The 22,458-nt window shown below is 46.2% G+C and overlaps 1 protein-coding gene across 2 annotated transcripts in view; it reads left to right on the top strand.

Moving 5' to 3' along the window:
• Window positions 1-22,458, top strand: part of ARNT2 (aryl-hydrocarbon receptor nuclear translocator 2) — a 162,781-nt gene that overhangs the window by 19,796 nt on the left and 120,527 nt on the right. For both annotated transcript variants that reach the window (XM_011938371.1, XM_011938373.1), the window contains 2 exons: window positions 11,278-11,491; window positions 16,091-16,304. In XM_011938371.1, coding sequence (XP_011793761.1) covers window positions 11,278-11,491; window positions 16,091-16,304 — 428 coding nt within the window. The remainder of the gene's footprint in view (window positions 1-11,277; window positions 11,492-16,090; window positions 16,305-22,458) is intronic.

Below are 22,458 nucleotides of genomic sequence, written 5' to 3'. Positions count from 1 at the left end.
GACATCCACCCATTTCTTGGGATACATTTTAATAGCAGGGTGTGCTTTCTTGCTGAAATGGAAAGAAGGGCACATATCTCCCTGCCCCAGTTTGCTCTCACTGTACACAGCCTCCCTTTAAGAGGAAACAATGACTTTGATTCCTCCATATCAAAATTCCCCTTGAGATAACATTCCATAGCATGCTAACCTCAGGAAATGATGATTCCTGGGGCCTCACAACATAAAGAGGAAGAGAGATGAGGAGTGACGTTTGTTTGACATTGGAAAGATCAGTGTCCGTGATGAAATAATAGTGCAGGGGTACAAAAAGCTCTTGTATTAGGCCCAATCAATGAGAAACAGAAACTCTACACTCTGGTTAACTATCCCGTGAGCCTGTCTGTGAGTTCGTTTTTATACAGTCAAGGTTCAAACCCAGGCGTCTATGAACCATATCACTTCCCTTGTGAAAAATAAGGAAGATAGGATGTGTTTCCAGCATGTGCTGTTACTAATGGGAATGAGTCTGTAGGACCACAGAGGCCACTTTATTATGTCACATAGGCTTAGCTGCTGGGCCCTCAGTGAATGGGCCCGTGGGTACATCTGAGCTGCTCAGCGCTAGGAGAGACGACTGAGTCCACCCTCATCCCCCCACTTTGCTGTGACTGTGGCTGCTGTCCAGGGGAGGAGTGGAGAATCTGCTTCCAATTGGCATGGAACACCCCAGTGCCTCTCCTGTTGACTTTTTCTCTTCTTACAATCACACAACAGAAGCCCCTTCGTGTGAGGCCCTGGAAGAGATAGAGGCTGCCTTGTGAGCCAGCACCCACTGTAGTTTGCTGACTCAGAATCTAGGCAGGGTGCTGTGCCATGGTTTCTGTCTCTTGATGTATGTGTGCAATCAGCTTTTCCAGCTTTTCGCAAGGGGGCTTCCAAGTTTAAAAGTCCTGCCTATCATGAGACCTCATGTCTCAATTTTTGATTTGGGAAGTATGGTCACAGTCACAAAGGAGCGCAATTACAGGAATTTGGTGTGGTTCCTACTTTAGCATAGCCAGGCGCGTCACAGCAGGCCTTAGATGCAACAAAGTAGTAGATGTGAAGCTGCCACTGCTATGTGACCTCAGGTGCACACACAAGCACACACATGCGTACACCCATACGTGCACATGCATTCCAGGATCCCGCCTGCCAGTGCCAGAAATGGTCTCAGGCCCACTTCACCACATCCCGAGGCCTCAGCTCTTTCTCACACATGGGATTCATGCCGTTCTGGGAGCTGTGATATGCAGAATGTGGCTCTGCCTACATTCGAAGTTTCCTTTCCCTCACACAAAGTCACAGGGACCTGGGGGACAGAAGCCAGATTACAGTGGGCTGAGGACTGATTGGGAGATGAAGACATGAAGATATGTGAGAACAACTCTTTGAGCAGTTTGGATGTAGATCAAAAAGGAAGGGGTTCCAGGAGGGGTACTATTTAAGGATGGGAAGACAGTGAGTGCATCCATGTGAGGAGGGGAAAGAATGGGATAGCCAGAGATTTGGAAGGCTCAGGAGTGAGGCTGGGGAGAGATGGGTTCAGAGGACGAGGAGAGAGACCCAAGCCCACAGAAGGGAGTACTCATGCTCCAAGGCAGAAGGAAGGAGCTGCAGGTGAGGCCAAGTGTGAGGCTGTGGGTGTATCAGAAGTGGAGGTGTTAATTCTCGTGGCTTCCATTGTCTTGATTAGGTAGGAAATGGAGCTGTGTGCCACAGGTAGGAAGAGGTTTGCTATTATGTGGGAGAGTGAAGTTTGGGGTGGCCCTGGGTTGAATTCACAGGAAGGAGGCTAACCGAAGACAGAGATGTAAAAACTTTAGACCCCATTTGAGATTGTGGACCACCAATGTGAGGTGGCATCATTGTGTATAAGTGCAGCTTCCCTCCAGCAATACCCAGCGTAGTGGATACAGGCAATGCAGGCTTTTCTCAGACTCAGGGTTGAGAATTAGGGCAGGTGCCATGGGAGGACAGGAGTCAAGGTGGTTAAGGTATCGATGAGAGGGTGGTTGAAGAGGCCAAGCTGTGGGTCCAATGGCAGAGGGAGTGAAGGGCAGCTGGGAGTCTGGAAGAGTGAGAAGAGAATGAAGGACACCAGGAACGGGAAGTAGCAATGCAGTCCAAGAATAGTTCTAATTTTGTGGGAGTTTGAGAGGGCTGGAAAAGTAGGAAGTTGTGGTCAAATAGTGAGAAGCCACCACCATGGGAGAGGCTGGCTGAGGTCTAGTAGAGGAGGCAGAGGTCAGTCCTGGGGGCAGAGGCGTGGGGAGACAGATGGGTGGGTGTGCGTCACCCCCTGCAGAGGCTGTCGTGGGGGGTGGTCTGGGGGCAGGGGCTGACTGTGTGGGTGGGCAGTGATGATGATGATGAAGAGCCTAGAAGGTGGCAAAGATGGATGGCACGAGTTTCAGAGAAGGCCTTTCTGCCAAGGAGGTGAAAAGGAGTGAAGTCGCAGAGCCAGCCTTTCTTCCTGGGCTCAGCTGAGAAAGCAGCCTCCACTGGGAGCACTTGGCTTGACCTCATCTTGGAATTCCAGTTATCAAGTCACTGATCCTAACAGCAGGTAGTGATAAACCCTGTGTCTTTGGAAAAATGCTGATTACACTCCAGAAAGTGTTTCTCCAAAGATGATCCTCCTGGGCAGCTGGTAGTGGTGCTGCACCCTCCTATAGTGAGGTCAGCACCAGTCCTTCCTGGTTCATGTGCCTGTGTGGATGGTCTTGGTGTGCCTGGGAGGCAGATGCCAGTCCCACCCAGCACGTCCTGCAACCTCACACTCAAGCAGAGGCCAAAAGCCTTTTCATCACTCTGAGTGGTTCAGGGGCATCTTCCTACTTTAATGGCCCCTTAGATTAACATTTTCTAGGGAGTTCCAGGATACCTTCTCGTACCTGCAGCTGGGGTCAGCTGCCACCAGTACTTGGAGGCATCTTAAATATTGTTTCACAAAGGGCACTGTAACATCCCAGAGCTGCCATCTGTAGAGTCAAAATTATACACCCGCTTATCAAGTGCCTTACGTGTGTGAATGTATGCATAATGTTTCATTAAAACAAAGAGAGGAAACAGTCCTAACTGTCTTTTTATGTTACATTTACAACTTGGGGACAAACAAGTATGCGCTCCTCAAACTTGAGTTCTTGTCACTGTGTATTATCTGTGTATTTTTGCTCCCTTCAGACTCGTTCTGCACCCTTTCTCAAAAGACCCCTAAAGACCTTCCAAGGAGTTCTCATATCTGTTACTGAGGATTCAGCTCCAGTGCTTGGAGCCTCCTAAGAGCTTGGACTCAAAATCCCTTATCAATGGGCTTCCTGCCCTCTCTTTAGCCTTTTTAGAAATGGCTGTAAGTGACCCCATTGGCTGTTCTTTGGTGAGATTGTAGCACTCAATTGCACCAGTCCAAACTTATGCCTTATATTTTGTAGAGTTAGACAGTGAACCTCTAAAAGTAAAGATATTCGTCCAGGAAAGCTTCTGTAGAATTGACCTTTTGTTTCTCATCACGCCCCTTTTGGTACATGCCTTTTGGTTTTGTGTGGTATTTAAGCTTGTAGGCACCTCCCCCCCTGGCTTTACAGGTTGTGGTGATGTTTTAGTTTTAATCATTCCTGCTTTGTGAGTAGGTATCATGACCAAAACTCTGTTGATAAGGAAAATATGCAAGGTAGGCGTGTCCTGCAGAGGTCTTTCCTGGCAGAAAGAAAAGAAAACTGTGGGTTTCCAGAATTCTTAGTCTGAGCATCTTAGCCTAGAGAGTGGGTTACTCTGTTTCCAAGTGAGAAGATGCCTAAAGTATTTCCAAGGCAGAGAGGATGACCAGGCAGCAGCAAGGAGTGCCCCTTTTTTCATCTGACCTGATCATATCAGTCACCATGTGTGGGACACACTGGATGGGCATGTGAGGTCCTTGTAAAGCAGGAAGAGATTTAGCCAAGCCTTTCAGATGTTGCAGAGCAAACCCCAAGATGAGCCCTTCCAAACTTCCCATGCCTCCTCCTGCCTCTACAGTCTCAGTTTGTATGAACCAGACAAGAGTTGCAGAGAAGCTGAGTAGAACTTGGTACAGTGTTGCCTATGAGCAACTAAAGTCCATGTAGCTTTAGTGGGTTAGGGTTACGGTCCGCGTTAGGGTTAGGGTTAGGGTTAGCACACACTGGAATGAAAGATTTTGTAGGAGGGAGTGGCTTTCTAACACTGTGCTAATATGAATGGGTGAGTTCCTTTTTTTTTTTTTTTTTTTTTTTTTTTGAAACGAAGTTTTGCTCTTGTTGCCCAAGCTGGAGTGCAATGGTGCAGTCTCGGCTTACTGAAATCTCTGCCTCCTGGGTTCAACCGATTCTCAGACTCTCGAGTAGCTGGGATTAAAGGTGTGCACCACCATGCCCAGCTAATTTTTTGTATTTTTAGTAGAGACAGGGTTTTACCATGTTGGCCAGGCTGGCCAACCTCAGGTGATTCGCCTGCCTCGGCCTCCCAAAGTGCTGGGATTATAGGTGTGAGTGACTGTGCCCAGCCAGGGTAATTTCTTCATACAACACGTTTGGCTCTCACATGATGGACCTGCACCTTGATGTGTTTCTTACCATTTTTAGCTATGCTACCCCCTTCAGTTTTTCTGCTAGAGAGATTAACCTTGATTTGAAATGATAGTGCCTGAATAACACTAGAGTTTTTTGGAGAGAGAGGAGGAACCCAATTCTGGGATCTTAAGTAGTCCTGAGCTGTGTCTGTTTGGAACCTGCTAGGCATATTCTTCCCCCATAAAGCTTTAAATATATTTGCTCCCCAGTCTCTCCAGGCATTCTAGCTCTGAACTAGGACCAGTTAGTACTCTGCTGGGTAGAGGTGGTGAGAGAGAGGCAGCAGGTGACTGGCAGGCCTGGTCCCAGTCCTGGTAAGTCAGTTTGACCCTTGGAGCCTCAGCTTCCTCCTCTGTAGGTAAAGGAGGTATTTCCTGATTGGCGGGTGGGGGGGGGGGTTGCAAGGATCGATTGTAGTCAGTGCTGAGAGAGTGCTTGGGAAGCCGTAAGTTGCTATAGAAACATGTAAAATGTGTGTCTCACTGGGAACAGGGATTGTCAGAGGTGCTGGGCCTGGGCCCCTGCTTGGGAGGATCTGGGCTTCTCAGACTCCTCCCTGTGTTTTGTGTGAGTCTTGTATTCAGCCTGGACCCATACAAGTATCTTGTAGTTGCCTTGCAGAAACCTGGGCCTTGGATGGCTTCTGGGGAGCAGGATGCCTACCTCCTTCTCAAGGAGAGAACAACCCTCTGCCCTTTCTGGAGCAGCCTCAGAAGCTGGGAAAACTGCCCTACTGAATATGCCTCAGTGGGCCCTCTCTGCAGGTATCTGACCAACCTCCATGGGGCTTCCTGAAGTGGCTTTCCTCTGGCCTTCGTGGCTCTTACAATGCCCTGCAGCGTTGCCCAGGAGCCACCGGCCATGAAGGATATTCCTGGAAAGACACAGCCTTCCTTCCCGGGTGTCAGCGAGGTGGGGCAGAGCCAGCCTGTGCCCAATACTGCACCAGAGGCTGCTGACAGTTGAACAGGACTCGTGTGTAGACCCCCACGCAGCCACTCTTAGTCTGATGACTCCCCTGGGCTATCTCTGAAGGCCAGGTGGTATGAGCCTATGCAAAGGGTCTCTTCCTACAGTTCTGACTCCACCCTGGCTGGTTAAATCTCATGGAGAAATCCCTAGTAGGGGGAGAAGGGGATTGATGCTTCCTTTGCTTGAGAACTGCTGAAGCCATTTACTGGAATTGCAGGCAGAAAGTCTTGTTTGTTCAGTAACTTGAGCCATGCACAGTTTGATGAATTGTCCACAAGAGCAGAGGTTATCACTGTGTGCTGGGTGAATTCTGAAAAGGAAAAAACTTCTGGTGACCAGTCTTCCAGTTCTGGTGCAATCTGGGGAAATGAGCACAAATTCTGCCCTGAGTGAGGCCTGTTTCCAAGCCCGATGGCTTTGAGAGTGGCAGCTGCTTGGTGATGCTTCTCCAGGTTGGGTAGAAGCTTTATATTTATTCTCAGCAGGTCTGTGGTTGGGACCGCTGTGGCCTGGAGAGGGGTATGGACCTCAGGAGGTAGAAATGGAAGCTGAGGCATCATGGAGAAATGTGGTCCTGGTGCCATCTGTAGCAGGGCTGCTCTACAGACATTCCACATGTGACCCATGTAGCTCTGAAGCTGGCAGTGAGTTGTGATCAGTCGTATTATTTCAAGTGCTGACTTCCCAAATTTGGACCATGGCAATGTAGGTGGCCTGGCTAGAGCTAGAGTTGGTCATATCTCTCATAGTATCTTGCATTGGCCTATCTGCTGCCTTGAGGTGCCCACACCTGATCAACCTGACATGAGCAAAGAGAGGCTGCAGAAGCACTTAGGTTTATGTTGTGGCTCCTCTCAGCCAGGCCCTGTGCAGGGCCTTTCAGTGTCCCATTGAGAGGTGACAACATGCTAGCAGCCCTTGCTCTCGGCGCCTCCTCAGCCTCAGCATCCACTCTGGCGGCGCTTGAGAAAGCTCCAAAAGCAAGCCCTGGGCCCTAAACAAAATTTGGAGGCGTTGTTAAACCTGGCAACCTTGGTTTTCTATAATAGGGACCAAGAGGAACAGGCCCAAAAGGAAAAGTAAGATCAGAGAAAGGCCGCAGCCTTAGTCATGGCCCTCAGACAAACAAACCTTGGTGGTTCAGAGAGGACAGAAAAAGGAGCAGGCCAATCACCCAGTAGGCTTTGTTATCAGTATGGTTTACTAGGACATTTTAAAAAAGACTGTCCAATGAGAAACAAGCTGCCCCCTCGTCCATGTCCACTATGCCCAGGCCGAGGAGGCGCCAAGAGCGAGGGCTGCTAGCATGTTGTCACCTCTCACCAGGTCCTAGGGTTCCTGAGTATTTCCCTAGGACTTCTTCACAGGGAGCTCTCCCCATCACACACTCTCAGCATCCTCTTCTGACCTTTTAGTGTACAAGGGAGCCACACAGGGATTGTGTCTGTACCTGCTCACTCTCTGTTGTCCCTGCTTGTCTGTGGGCTCTCTGTCCTGTCCTGCACCCGTCTCCAGTACCCAGCGCGGTAACTCCCGGACTCGAAGTATGCTCCAGGTGTACCATGTCTGAAGTGATCAGGGAGTTCCCAGCATGGGGCTGTCTCATTCAGTCTGCTTGCTCCGGGTCTAAGGTTCCCTTCCCATAGGAGACAGGAGACTCAACTGCTGTCAACAGTTAAAGGATGCTCTTTATTGAGATCTTGTAAAATTCTCCTTTTGTGTACTTAAATTAAGATGGGTACCTCACTATTCAGATTAAACTTAGGAGGTTCCCATTAGGAGCAGAGTTGGAAAAGAAACACAAGTCAGTGTGCAGTTAGTTGAACCTCTTCTTTCTGTGCCTTGATTTCCATAGCTGTGCTCCTGGAGCCAAGCTCTGGATCCTCTTAGCACAGCAGAGGTGTCTTTGAAGCTGACAGCTCTACCTGTGTCCCCAGCTGTCAATTCTCTGGAGTCCTGGTCCTGCTTCCCTGTACATAGGAGTTAATTTCTTTATTGATGCTATCAGTGCCAAGCAAGCATGTGGGGCACATGCAAGTCACAGATACCAGGTTCACAGACTCACTCCTACAGCTCCTCCAGGCAGACCCCAAATTGTCCCCTCACTCTGGAGAGGTGATGGCCTTGCCCCAGCAAACATGGTCTTGGAGATACGTCCTTCTGTATTCACAAGATGGCATCATCTCGCCTGCCTTGATGAAGGCTTCAAAATGAAACTGTACATATATATGTGTATGTCACTTATCAAATCTTGTTGCTAAGTAATTGGCAGCTGTCAGTCATTTTGATGTCTGCTGGTAACTCAGTATTATTTCGTAAAATATAAAGTGCTTGGAGCATTTTCTGGACTAGGCAATGAATACAATCAGTTTTTAAGCCGTTGCACTAAGGCTATCTTCTTCACACACCTTATCTCACAGATCGGGTTCACAGAGCACTGTGGTGAAATTGCTTTAGATCTCAGTTTAAGAATCACATGAATATTTTTTTGCCTGCAGAATATTTATAAAGCAAGATGGTCTGTGCCACTATGGGACAAGCTCTTTGGATAATAGTATCAGAAGCAAGTGTGTGTCAGCCCTGCATTGAAGCAGTGGCCACAGTGACCAGCTGAAGGATTTGGAGGCTCAGTGGAAGGGGCTTAAGGGAAGGCTCTGGTTTGTATTTTGAGAAACATCAGTCTGGCCACAACAGGAAGACTAAACTGGAGGGTGAGAGTGGAGAAAAAGGCTGGGAAAAGGTGGTTGGTGACAAGGGGAAAAGTGGTGACAGCAAGGAGTCAGCATGGAGAAGGTGGGAGAGAACCAGGAAACAGCTGCAAGAGCTTTGACACAGATGGAGTTTTGAGGGAAGGGAGCAATTCCCCATGTTCTGAATCGAAGATAAGTAGGAATGGCTATTGCCTGGTGATATTGAGGGGTAGGGAGCAGCTGACACGTGGTTGGAATAGAGGACGGGGCTGTGGGTGGCGCCTGATGAGGGAGATCCCAGAAGTCAGGCTGCAGACGCTAGGTGGTGTGAGTGTATGGGAGGAAAGCCGGTTCTCCAGGGTGTCTGGCGGGCAAGTGCGGGGTGGTGGGTGCAGCCTGAGGCCTAACTCATGCATGTACTACCATCAGCAGCCAGGGTGCTTCCCAGCATCTTCCAATGCCAGCAGCCCCAGCCAACTGTCTCTGTGTTCCACCAACCCCATCGGGCCTTGATGAAGTGTAGTCTGGTGAGGCGGGGGGCTCGCCCTCCTCTGAGAGCTCCTCCAGACCTTTCTTGCTGCACCTTAGTTGTCTCTTCACAAGCTCCTGGCTAAGGAGTTAAATGCAGGAGATGCTGGTGAAGACCCAGTTCAGGGTGGGCTGCCACCACTTATTTACCTGCTTCAGAGTTTTGGAGAGAAGGAAAAGAATTCCTGTATCTCCTCCAGGGAAGGGTTCCTGAATGCACTAAAGAACTCAACAATCTGTAACCAAATCCGCCTTTTTCATTGCTTTCTTTCTTTAGGATTGCCCCGCCCCAACCCAACCCATTCTTCTCTGGTTACCTTTATCTACCCCCCAGTCAACAAGCCCTGCTTGATTACGCAGGAGCCATTTCTCCTGGAGAGTATATGTCCCTCCCTACCAGAGTGGCTGTGCTCTGTGGACCAAGGGCATTTGTGCTGGGACTGGTGTTTCCACCATTCCAGTGGGTTGGCTGCAGAGTTATCCTTTGCGGGTGGGAGGAGAGCACCAGGCCTCAGGAATTTCCCTGCTAGTCCCAGCCTCCATCTCCTCCTCCCCGACCCTGAACCTGTCCCCCAACCTGAACCTCCCTGGAGAAGCCAGCCATGGAGGCAGAGAGCATCATGGCTCTTATCAGCTTGGCATGCATGACAGCTTTCCCTTTGTTGTCCAGCAAGGTTTCCCAGCTTCTCATGCTCCTCGACCCCTCTCCTCTAGGGCCCATCTCTACCCTTCCATCTAGGCCTGCCTCCTCACCACCCTCAAATGCTTCTTCCCAATTCCAGGCCTTTATTTGATCCTGCTGATCCCCTCCCCAAAGTAGACCTCCTCTACTCGCTGACAGGTTAGGCCCAGCTCTCTCCCAGTTCCTCCTCCCTACCCCTTCCAGCACCCTCAGCTCCAGGATCACCATCTCCTCTTTGCTGTTATTCTCTATTGTGGCTTTTGCTTTCCACCTGCCTTTTGAAGCATTTAATCATACTCTGCCTTTCATTTCCACTATGCAAGGTGTATGTTTTATCTTCATAGTTAACCCCCCCTGCTTGAGGACAGAGTTGGGCATTCCTTGTTTTCTCTACCACTCCTCTGCTCATGGGGTCTGGAAGGTGCACGGTGGATGACTCAGGTCGCTCTGCAGTGACCTCTACTGCAGTCTCACTTCCCCTTGGTCTCTGTGTTCAGAGGCCCTCAACACGTGCTACTTGGTGTCATCAGGGCCGACTGGCATGTCTGTTCCCCAGTCTGGGAGGATGGGCTATTAAGTTCATTAATACATGCAGTGTTTGGAGGCAGCCCTGCCTGAGTTGTTTTTTTCTTGCCCTTAGTGTCACTCTCATTCTTTGAACATCAGTGAAACCCTAAATCCTGCAGCAGACATGGGATATATGTTTAGATAATTCTTTTATCCCAAGTAACAGCTTTGTCTTAGAGTTGTTGAATTGGGTTGGCTGTGACTCCTTCAAGCCGAAAGGTAAAAAGCCTGGGTTGGAAATATTCTACCCTCCCTTCTGCTAGTTTTTTATCGTAACACATCAGAGAGATTGCATTCAGTAATTCCTTTGCAATGTGTTTTTATTTTAAATTGGTTATTTATTATTTCATAAGCCAGGGGTGTACCTGTTCTATTACTATGCTGCAGAAAATGTGTTGGGCATAGAACAAAGGCTTATTCACAACTTTAAAGTAAATTTGTAGCATTATTGGTCTGCTTAGTGACACAAAGAATGGCAAGGCTGTATAGTGCTTCTTACTGCAAGATATAATATGTAAATATTATGTATAATATGTTTATTACATACTTATATTTATATATTACATATTATATGTAACAAATATGTAAAGATAAAACATGTAAACCACATATTGAAGCAGACAGTAACCACATTTGTGTGTGTGCACGTGTGTATATCCATGTACAGATTTATGTATGCACCCGTTGGAGTGCAGTGGTGTGATCTCAGCGCACTTCAACCTCCACCTCCCAGGTTCAAGCAATTCTCATGCTTCAGCCTCCCAAGTAGCTGGGATTACAGGCATGTGCTACCACGCCCAGCTAATTTTTGTATTTTCAGTAGAGACGGGGTTTTACCATGTTGGTCAGGCTGGTCTCAAACTTCTGGCTTTAAGTGATCTGCACACCTCGGCCTCCCAAAGTGCTGGGATTACAGGTGTGAGCCACCGTGCCCAGCCCTCATGGGCTTACAAAAATACCTCAGTCATATGGGAGTAATTAGAAGATTTTGCTATGTATTTAGAGATTGAGACTATAGATGTCTGTGCTTCCAACATGTAGATGTAAGAGCTTGCTGAGGCCTCAAAAGGTCCGCCTTGCCCAATAATCATTCAAAGCACTCAGCTGTTAGGTGTTAGCCCCTAGTTCCTGATGACTTGGTGTTAATGGTTTTATCCCACTAGATAGTAATCCCTAATCTGATACTTCTCTTTCTTCCCCCTCTTCTGATCTCGTGCTTTCTGGAAAGAGAGAATCATAGTGAAATTGAAAGGCGCAGACGGAACAAGATGACTCAGTACATCACGGAGCTCTCCGACATGGTCCCCACATGCAGCGCATTGGCTCGGAAGCCAGACAAGCTCACCATCCTCCGCATGGCCGTCTCGCACATGAAGTCCATGAGGGGTACAGGGAACAAGTCCACCGATGGCGCGTACAAGCCTTCCTTCCTCACAGAGCAGGTACCCTGGTCATCACATCACCATTGGAAAGGGGGGAGAATCCCAGCATCACCAACATGAAATCAACTATGTGGGGAACCAGGGCTCAAGGTTGAGGAAGGAATGAAGCCAAGATGTTTTGTTTCCATTTTTCTCCAAGAAACTGTGTTCAGCAGAGGGTTTGTCTGATCTTTGGGTCTTCTGCTTTTATGTTTCCCATAACCTTAATGAGATGTCACTCAAAAAAATATATTGAGCATCTGAACATCGTGCTCAGTACACTGACACAGGAAGAAGTTAGTAAAAACACTGTATGCTGGAATCGTGCTGATATAATCAGCCTATGAAAGTGATGGTATATGAAAAAAGCTCCGCATCACTGATCATTAGAGAAGTGCAAATCAAAACTACTATGAGATACCATCTCACTCTAGTCAGAATGGCTATTACTAAAAAGTCAAAAAATAACAGATGCTAGTGAGGTTGCAGAGAAAAGTGAACACTTATACACTGCTGGTGGAAGTGTAAACTAGCTCAGCCATTGTGGAAGGCAGTGTGGAGGTTCCTCAAAGAGCTAAAAACAGAAATACCATTCGACCCAGCAATCCCGTCACTGGGTTTATATGCAAGGGAATATAAATCGTTCTACATGAAGACATATGCATATGTATGTTCATTGCAGCATTATTCACAATAGCAAAGACATGGACTCAACATAAACGTTCATCAGTGACAGACTGGATAAAGAAAATGTGGTACATATACACCATGGAATACTACACAGCCATATAAAAGAATGAGATCAAGTCCTTTGCAGGAACATGAATGGAACTGGAGGCCACTATCCTTAGCAAACTAATGCAGGAACAGAAAACCAAATACCGCATGTTCCCACTTGTAAGTGGGGGCTGAATGATGGGAACACACAGACACAGAGAGGGGAACAACACACACTGGAGCCTCCTAGAGGGTGGAGGTTGGGAGGAGGAAGAGATCAGAAAAAATAACTAATGGGTACTGGGCTTAGGATCTGGATGATGAAATAATTTGTACAACAAATTCTCATGACATGAGTTTACTCCCTTGGCAGTATGTAACAAACGTGCATGTGTACCTGTGAACTTAAAATAAAAGTTAAAGGAAAAAGACAGTGGCGGCAGCAGTAGTGATAATAGTGGCCGGGATCAGAGCATTTAGCTGGCCGGCATTTCTGGGCGCTGGTGTGAGTCATAGGTTTCTGTGAAATATCTCATTTACTACTTACTCTAGCCCTGTGAAGAAGCCACTGTTATTTAGCTCTGTTTTACTGATGAGGAAACTGAGGCTTAGGAAGAGTCAGCAGATTGCTCAGGGTTAATCCACTGCTTAGTGGAGGAGCCAAGATTGGGTCCAGTGAAGACAGGTTGGTAGGACCCCAAAGCCATATTTTTAACACCTACACTAGTCTTTGACTAGTTGGCAAGAAGAAACACATAAAATGGCTAGTGAGGTCATATTTTATAAGTGAATTTACATGAGCCAGAGGCCTGTGTTCAGGGTCTTTGTATTTCCATGCGCTGGTCATAGGGCAGGTTGGCAAATACTCTAAGCTTCAGTGTGCTCATCCTGTGAAATGAACATAAAACTTTTTGCTTTCCTGTCTCTAAGAGCTTTTGCAGGATAAATGAGATGATGGATTTGAAAGCGCTTCATTGTATACAGCAGAGTGGGGTGGGGGGTGTTGTGGGAGAGGTGAAATGATACATTTGTCAGGGCATGCAGTTAGGAAATGCAAAAGTATGTAGAATATAGGGTCCTAAAAGTAATGGAGGATTTAACAAGACACAGCGTGTGGTCAAGCTGAAATAGAGTGGTAGAGTCCTGGTATTATCAAGAGGAACTTCTCAGGACAGAGACAGTATTGGCATAGAAAGGAGCCACAAAAAATACCTAGAAAGAGGGGAGCAGAAGAGATTTCACAAAAAGGCAACAGTGTACACAGAATCTCAGAGGCAGGAATGAAAAATATTTTGTTGGGAGACAGAATGGTTTATTCTGTTAGAGCCGAGACTCGATTTATGTCATGGAAGTTAGGTTTAGATAAAGAACAAGGGAGGAGGAACTAACGTTTATTACTGTCTGTTCTGTGTTAGACACTTTAGCAAGGACTTCACCTATTTGATCCCTTTTTAAATCATCCCAGTGGTCATGGGAGCCCTCCCTTGGCAGATGTTAGGAAGGTCCAGCAGTGGTAATATCTGCCACCTGGAGGACACAAACTGTGTTGGTCAGGGCAGGAGCTTCAAGCCTCATTTCCACCTCTGTAAAAATAAATGCAGTGATAGCTCCCAGCTTGTGTGGTTGTGGTGAGGAAGGCAACGAGCATAGACTGTTTAACATGGGCCTGAGGTATAATGAAGGGTGAATAGCTGGTAAGTAACAGACAGAAATTATTAAGCACCGTATAGCTGCTAGAGTCAGTTTTTTGTCTATTTTTTTTAATCCTCACCAAAAAACCTACAGGGTCAATGTTTGAAATAGGTCTCGTTATCTTTAAGTGACTGAGGATTATGAAAGTGGCGTGAAGAGAGAAGGCAGCTATGCAGGTCAGATGAGCCGTACCTTTGTTCCTCTCTCAGCTGCTTGGATGGTGATGATAACGGTTACATTGATGGAGCACCTACTGTGTGCCAGGCCCTTACTAAGTCCTCACACACAGCATCTCATTTAACCTTGCAAGAGCTCACTGAAAAAAATTACTGAGGGTGTGAAGTAACATGCCAAAAGTTGCACAGCTAAGTGGGAGAGCCATAGATGATAGTCTTCTTCTACTCCAGAATACATGCTTTTAACTGTGACTGTTTGTTTTCTTGGAATGTAGAGGCTAGTTCTGGATTCAGGGCATAGGAACTTGGTAGTGATGGATGGTCTCCCAGGGAATAAACATCAGGGAGGAGGGTGGTAAAAGAGGGTCCGTGATGCACGTGGGGCTTCATCCCATAAGACCTCTCCACAGTCTTTGCAAACTGGACAAAAATGTGAATACATGAGTAACGTCATTCAGCCTCCACTTCCTCTCCTCCAGTGACAAAGAATTCTGTACTTCCCCAGACATCCTCTTCCGCTTTTAATTCTCTTACAGCTCTTTCTGTTGGGAAGATCATCCCAAAACTGAAAATAAAAATGCTGACCGAATTCCCTGAACTAACTAAGCATCTAGGTGACACAGAACAGCAGAAGTGCAAAGCAAGAGAAATGGGCAAAATAAACTTACCCTTAAAAAATGCTTGTACCAACTGCTTCTGCCCTGGTTTTCCAGGCAGAGGATGTTAGAATTCCTCCCCAGCCAAGGGCTTAAACACATTTACAAAGCTCCCTGGGTTGTGCTTATCAGCACATCAATATTCTCTAGCCTCTGGGTCCCTGTACCTTGCTCAGGGACTGGGATTTGGGGCGCCAGACTCTCCACCGTTTGCCTCCACTCTGTTGGCTGTCCATGTGCTTTACAGTGGGGTTTTCACATAAGATTACATTCAAACAAAAGATTGCCAGCAAAAACTGTTTGCCAGCTGCTGACCTAGAAGGATAGCTTTGTCCTCTGGAGTCTGAACAGTACTTGAAGTGGTTGGAAGGGTGGCCATGGATTACAGTGTCTGGGGAAGACTTAGTGCCTGGCTCCGGCAGGCACAAAGCCCATTTCATTCAGTGGCAAAGGGCTCCTGAGCTTGATGTGAGAATAGCATAGGCAACTACGCGTGAGCTGCCTTCAGGCACTACAAAGAAAAGACATCTCGTTTTAACAAAGTTGATTTTGCCCCATCCACGTCCTTCTGAGGATAATATCAAGGCTTCCTGCTGCCCTTTCCTTGATCCCAAACAGCTTCCTCCCTGCCTTCAATGACAGTCATGACCCCAGTGAATCAATGTGAGCCCAGGGTTCATACTCCTAACCTCTTCTCACTGTAAAGTGATATGGATAATATATTCCCTGCTGCCTCCCAGAATTACTCTGAGAGTCTTTTGAGATGATGGTGATTATTGTCAGTTCTGGAAATCTGACAGAAATGCAAATGTAAGGGGATACTCTTATAGCCAGTGCCAGCATTCAGCTCAGAAATACAGGAAGAGAAAAGGAACAAGAGTGTACTTTCAGCATGGCAAGCTATGGGTGGGGAGACACATAGTCTCTGTCGTTCTCCCTTGTCACCTTCCCCTTCCCCTTCCCTTCCTTCTATCTAGCACCTTTTGTGCCAAGCACTATGTGTTGCGCCCTTCTGCTCCAATTACATGACTACAGTTTTAATATGTGGCGAAGCTGTTCATGCCTCTGGCAGCCCAGCACCTTCTGGTGATCATTCATTGCCCTCCCATCCCCCTAGGCTGGAAATTTTCTCTCTCCCCAACAAAGGACTAATGAAGACAGGGCTAACTGTATTTACAGTAGCTGTATCTTAGGGGTGGTGCAAGCTTTGTGCATTTTTCTAGCTTATTTTCCAGTAACAAAGCACTCGTTTCCCAAACTATTCGTGTACCAGAATAAATATGCAGATAAAGGAAATTAAAGGTTGCTTTCCCAATAAGAAAGTTTAATCAGACTGCGTCTGCCAGTGTATTGTGCCAATCATAATCTTTTCTTTATAGGAACTGAAGCATCTCATCCTTGAAGCAGCTGATGGATTTCTGTTTGTGGTGGCTGCTGAGACAGGGCGAGTGATTTATGTGTCTGACTCCGTCACCCCTGTTCTGAACCAGCCCCAGTCAGAATGGTTTGGGAGCACACTGTATGAACAGGTGCATCCTGATGACGTGGAGAAGCTGAGAGAGCAACTGTGCACCTCAGAAAACTCAATGACAGGTCAGTGGAGCTCCCTTATGAGGCTGTTTGACTCTAGAGGAAATTCTTGATCAGGCGCGGTGGCTCACGCCTGTAATCCCAGCACTTTGAGAGGCTGAGGAGGGCGGATCATGAGGTCAGGAGATCGAGACCATCCTGGCTAACACGGTGAAACCCTGTCTCTACTAAAAATACAAAAAGCAAAAAAGTAGCCGGGTGTGGTGGCGGGCGCCTGTAGTCCCAGCTACTCTGGAGGAGGCTGAGGCGGGAGAATGGCGTGAACCCAGGAGGCAGAGCTTGCAGTGAGCCGAGATTGCACCACTGCATTCCAGCCTGGGCAATAGAGTGAGACTCTGTCTCAAAATAAGTAAATAAATAAATAAACAAACAAACAGTAATCAGGCCAGGAAGCTGGAGGCCATAAAAACTGCTTAAAGGTGAGGGAGTATATTTGACTTGACCTGTGTGATAACTTCATTCATTCAATAACATTTAAAAATCCATTTTTAATACATCACCTTTTTCTGTATTTTACCTGTAATTAGTGTACATTACCACTAGAGGTTGTCGTTGATATATTGGCCAGATCCATATGCCCTGTTTGAGGTTTATGCAGTAAGCATGTGATTATCTGTGATCCTGACCATAGACATTCATTACCCAGGCCTTAGTTACCTGATATCTAGTTCCTTATTGAAACATTTAAGTACAGTCAATTCTACTCATACATGTTTCTAAAAATCACTGCAATATACACAATCATGCAGTAAAAACTATAGGGCTTATAGAGAAAAAGTGGTTTAGAAGCACAACACTCAACAGTTTGTCAGATAAAAGCAAAAATAAAAGCCTATTATAAATGGTAGCACACCTTTAACATTAAGTGGTTAAGAAATGTATACATCTTACCATACATATGGCAGTTGAGTTTGAAAATGACCTAAAGTTTGTTTATGGAGGTGGTATCTGAAGGTGTGATCATTTGTATGTTATTGTGAAGTGGTAGGAGGAAAGTAACCTGAAATCAGACAGAGAATTTTAACTCCAAATGTGGAGGAGTGTGGCTAATAACACACTGTGGAACCAGAGAGCTGACTGATGTCTGAGGTATGTGAATTTTGTGTATTTCCATGTGGCTCGGTTCAGCTAGGCACAACCTTTCTATGTTCATCTAGTTTTTCTTACAGATAGGCAAACACAAAATTCACATTGTGCTCAGATTGTTCCTTAATATGTCAATTACATTGAACAAATTTGCATTGTTGGAACAAGAGTTATAGAAATGTTATACCAAAATATTTGCATTCTGCTCTATGACAGATATATTTGTGTTGTCATTCTCCCTGATCATATTGTGAGCTGTTGTATTCTCACTTACTTTTGTGTCTGCCCACAGTGCTAAACTCAGTGCTTTGCCCATTGTAGGCCTTCAGCAGAAGCCTGATGAATTAGTGAGTATGTTGTATATTGTGGTCAGCCTAGGATGCCATAACAAAATACCACAGTTTTGGGTTACTTAAATAACAGAAATGTATTTTCTCATAGTTCTGGAGGCTGGGCATTCAATGTCCTAGTCCATTTTGGCTGTTATAACAAAATACAATAAACTGAGTATCTTTTAAGTAACAGAAATTAATTTCTGACTGATATGGTTTAGATCTGTGTCCTCACCCAAATGTCATGTTCAATTGTAATTCCCAATGTTGGAGGCGGGCCCTGATAGGAGGTGATTGAATCATGGGGGCGGGTTCGCCTGAATGGTTTAGTACCATCCTCTTGGTGCTGCTCTCATGATAGTAAGTGAGTTCTCACAAGAGCTGGTTGTGTATAGTACCTCCCCACTCTCTCTCTTGTTCCTGCTTCTACCATGTAAGACACCTGCTTCCCTTCACCTTCTGCCATGATTATAAGTTTCCTGAGGCCTCCCCAGAGGCCAAGCAAATATCAACATCATGCTTTTTGTACAGCCTGCAGAATGGTGAGCAAATTAAACCCCTTTTCTTTGTAAATTACCGAGTCTCAGATATTTCTTTATACAATGGGAGAACAGATTAATACACTCACAGTTCTAGAGACTGGGAAGTCCAAGATCAAGGCACCTTGGTGTCTGGCAAGGGCCTACTTTCTGGTTCATAGATGTTGCCTTCTAGCTGTGTCCTCACATGGTGGAAGGGACTAGCTATCTGTCTGGGATCTGTTTCATAACAGTACCTAATCACCCCCTAAAGGCTCCATCTGCTAATATCATCATCTGGGAGATTAGAATTTCAGCGTATGAATTTGGGGAGAGCATAAGCATTTAGTCCATTGCATTCAAGATCAGTATGTCAGCAGGTTTGTTGTCTCCTAAGGCCCTTCTCTTTGATTTGGAGATGGCCACCTTCTTTTATTCTCACAAGAATTATAACCAGCCTAAGTGTAGGTCTCTCCTCTGTGTGCATGAATCTTTTGTGTCTCTCCCTCTTCTTATGAGGACACCAGTCACTAAATTAGGGCTCACCTATATGATCTCATTTAAGCTTAACGATCTCTTTAAAAGTCCTGTCTCCCAAATACAGTCACATTCTGGGGTACTGGGGATTAAGACTCTAACATACCAATTTTAGTGGGGAACACAATTCCATCTATAATACACTTATGATAAGACTGAGTCAGATGTTGCTAAAAGTGAGGGGTGTACAGTTGTTTTGGAAGGATATTAGTAATTTTCTCAGTGCTGATGATCTAAGATGTATAAAAGGAGGAAGAGGATAGAGAATTAAGGTGTAAGGACAGTGTCTTTTTCTCCTGGCAGTAAGCTTTGATGTGCTTGTAAAACAGCAATGCTGAAATAGACTCAGAAAGACTCTCTGCTACCCCATTTTCCTGCCTGAATTAGCAAACTCCATATAGAAATCCTAAGTAAAACACCTTATAAAGTTAAATATTTGGGAGGGATGTAAAAGGGGAAAAACCAACCAACCAGGAAATGTTGGTTTGACAGCTGAAATCACCTTCTCTGGAAAGTACTGTCTTTCCCAGACTTCTACATGTGACCAGAGGATGTGGCTTTTGGAAACTCAGTCAGGAGACCCAGCTGGTGAAGCTGCCAGGGAAGCGATGGTCAAGGCAGGTCAGGCTCTGGCCAAGGGTGTAGCCAGCTGGTTCATCAGAGTTGGGTGGACATTTCTGTCCATGTGAAGTCTGAATGTGTCTGGGAGAGTTTAAACAGGTGATGTGAACCACATCTGAACAGAAATGTCCTCAGAGTAGACACTGGACTGTGGCAAGGCAGCCAGAACTGGTGCGGTGGAGAGCCTCCTCCAGGATGCCAGAGAAGACCCTGTGAAAGGTGAAGAGCCAGGCCTCTGAGCTTGCCTATGGGCCAGACCCCTCTTGTGAAGAACAAGATGAGGCTGGAGAAGTGGGTTCTTGTTCTTAGGGTGGAAGAGAAGACAGGGTCTCTTTCACAGTCATAGGGTGTGATGCGACTTTCCCAGAACATACAACAAACCCTTGTTGATTTTGTGGGGGAGAGCTTGGAGGAGGTCTCTGAAACTGGGCTGCTACTCAGACAGGCCTTAGGGTTTTCCTGGTGCTCAGGACAGGACTGGAGTGGGCTTCGTATGTAACCAGCCCAAGCATAGGTATAATTTTAAAATTGTATTAAAAAGCTTCAGGTGTGGCATAATGCCTTCATTTATTGGACTAGAATCTCTCAAACCCTCCTGTCCCCGGACTCATGTGGTTTTAGGCCTGGTAAGAGGTGACATGGTCCACTTTGGGGGAGTCAGGGTGGAAGAGTGTCGAGGCGAGGCAGGGAGCCAGGCGAGGACTACTGGAGTGGGGGTGGCTTAACTAGGGCAGCCTGACCTCCTTTCCCAGTGGAGTTTCCCTCCTCTGAGCCTCTCTCAGTGGTGATTCAATGTCTCATTCGTTGGACCTGCAGGGTCACCTGTACTGAACATGTGGAGGTTTGTATGTGCATGGGGGAGGGGACAAGAAACCTGATTTCACTGGGGCCTGCAGACTCTTGTTGGCTCAAGGACCCCAGAAAATCAATTTGCTTGCAAAGAGTTGCAGCATCTGGAGTGATGGTGATGGTGGAGTTCTTTGTTGAATTAAATTTTTTCCTAGCTGGAAAGGTGGCGATAAAGAGTGGGTGAAAAGTTATGTACAGTCTCCTCAGAAACATCATGGAGTGATGTGGGTCAGTGTCCTGATCTGACTTGTCTGTGAATAAAACTAGCATTTGTCAACATGGAGAGAGAATGGGTGAAGCCTTACCATACAACAGTGACACTGCTAGTGGAAAAGTGCTGGAAAGGGAGTTGGGAGCTCACTGCTTTTGTTCTGGTTTTCACTTTGTGATCTTGGCAAGTTCCTTTCTTCTCTGACCCTCATTCTCCTCATCTTGACCCAGGAAGTTTCTAAGGCTCCTTCCAGCTCTGATTTTACTCTTTTGCTCAAGGCCTCATCCACCAATGTAAGAAATGGAGGCAGACTGGAGGAGGGGGACTGGTGAAAAACCCAAGAGAACCTATTCCGAAGGCTCAGGGCCATGAGCCCAAGCCCCTACTGCCCGCTGATCAGGAGACCTGCTGTACTGCGATGAGCAGCACACACAGAAGAGGGGTGGCATTGGCTCTGGAAGCTTGAGAGCAATGCAGAAAGTGTGTCCCTTCCGCAGGACCCGAATCAGCAGTAGTTACAGGTGAACACCGCTAAGTGCTTTTACTATGGATGGCCAAAACAGGAACCTCACTTTTCTCAAACACTTATTTTGACAGGCAGGCGGAAGGGATTGGCTATCTCAAGCTGAGGAACTGGATACACACTTGGGAAATTTCTCCACAAGCAATGCCTGAGGAGGGCCGAACTTTCCCTTTGTAGGGGTGATTGGGATGTTGAGGACTCTGAAGATTCTAGGGACCTCAAAGGGCCATTTAGGGGAGCCAGCATCTTCCAGAGACCTTGCTTCCAGAAAAGAGAGGCTGTAAAACCAGCCTGGATTTAACTGACAAAACCACCTCCCACTGGCTTGAGTGAAAAAGAAATTGGTGTAAAGGGGCACCACTGGCCTCAGGCGTAGAAGGATCCAGGTGATGAAACACTGCTAACGAAAGAATAGTCAGTCTTCTTGATTTGTGGATGTTATACTGACAAATTCACCTTCTAGCCAAAACTTACCTATGACCCCAGACATTAATGCTCATGGAGCTTTTGTGGTAGTTTGTGGACATGTGTAGAGTGGCAAAAAATTTGCATCACTTGATATACAGATTTCCAGCTGAGGTTGGACAAGGTGACGCCCCTTCTGCCTTGTTTCAGCTCATACTGTGAACAAGTATCCTTTTCATGCTCTGTTTGGGGCCACAGTTTTTGCATTTTTGGGATTTTTCTTGGTTACTTCACTGTTTAAAATGACCCCTGAGTGGTGTGCTGAAGCTAGTGTTCTACAGCTCAGGATGGCTGTGATGTGCCTCACAGAGAAAACAGGCATTTTAGATGAGCTTTGTTTGGCCGTGAGTTCAATGTCAATGAATCAACAGCATATGTTAAATAAGGTGTCTTTAGACAGAAACACACATAAAACAAGATTACTTATTGATCAGTTGACAAGAACATTATAAACAAGAGGTTTGCACACCGAATCCCCTAGAAGCAGTGGTCCCATATTTGCTAATTCAGTGTTCACAGGAACTCTATAGGACATATACCTCAAATAATGAGAACCAACTGTATACATATATCCTCTATGTACTATATATACTATATATAATGTATGTCTGCTAGTCTATATATACACTATGTATAGTCTATGTATATATAGTTTATATATAGTATATATAGACTGTATATATAGTACATATATACACACTATATATATACACACTATATATACACACACTATATATACACACACACACACTATATATTCTCTCTCTCTCTATTTTTTATGGCTTTGCTTTCCTCTGTGCAGGATTGATTCTCAGGAAGGCTCTCCTCATACGACAACAAAAGTGTTTACTAGATGTGTTGGGCTTATAATTTCCTGACTCCCAAAGCACCAGCAGAAACAGGGTGCCTTCATCCAGTGGTTGTAGCAGACATCCTGGGCCTGGCTCTCTTGGCTCATTTTGGTCCACCTGCCCTGCTCTTGGCTGATCCTGATGGCCAGGGAGACTCTGAGCTA

The sequence above is a fragment of the Colobus angolensis genome, unplaced genomic scaffold (assembly GCF_000951035.1).
Source record: "Colobus angolensis palliatus isolate OR3802 unplaced genomic scaffold, Cang.pa_1.0 Scaffold172, whole genome shotgun sequence".
In the NCBI taxonomy this organism is placed as follows: domain Eukaryota; kingdom Metazoa; phylum Chordata; class Mammalia; order Primates; family Cercopithecidae; genus Colobus; species Colobus angolensis.
The sequence above is the reverse complement of the archived record's forward strand: the minus strand, read 5'-3'. Positions and strand labels throughout refer to the sequence as shown.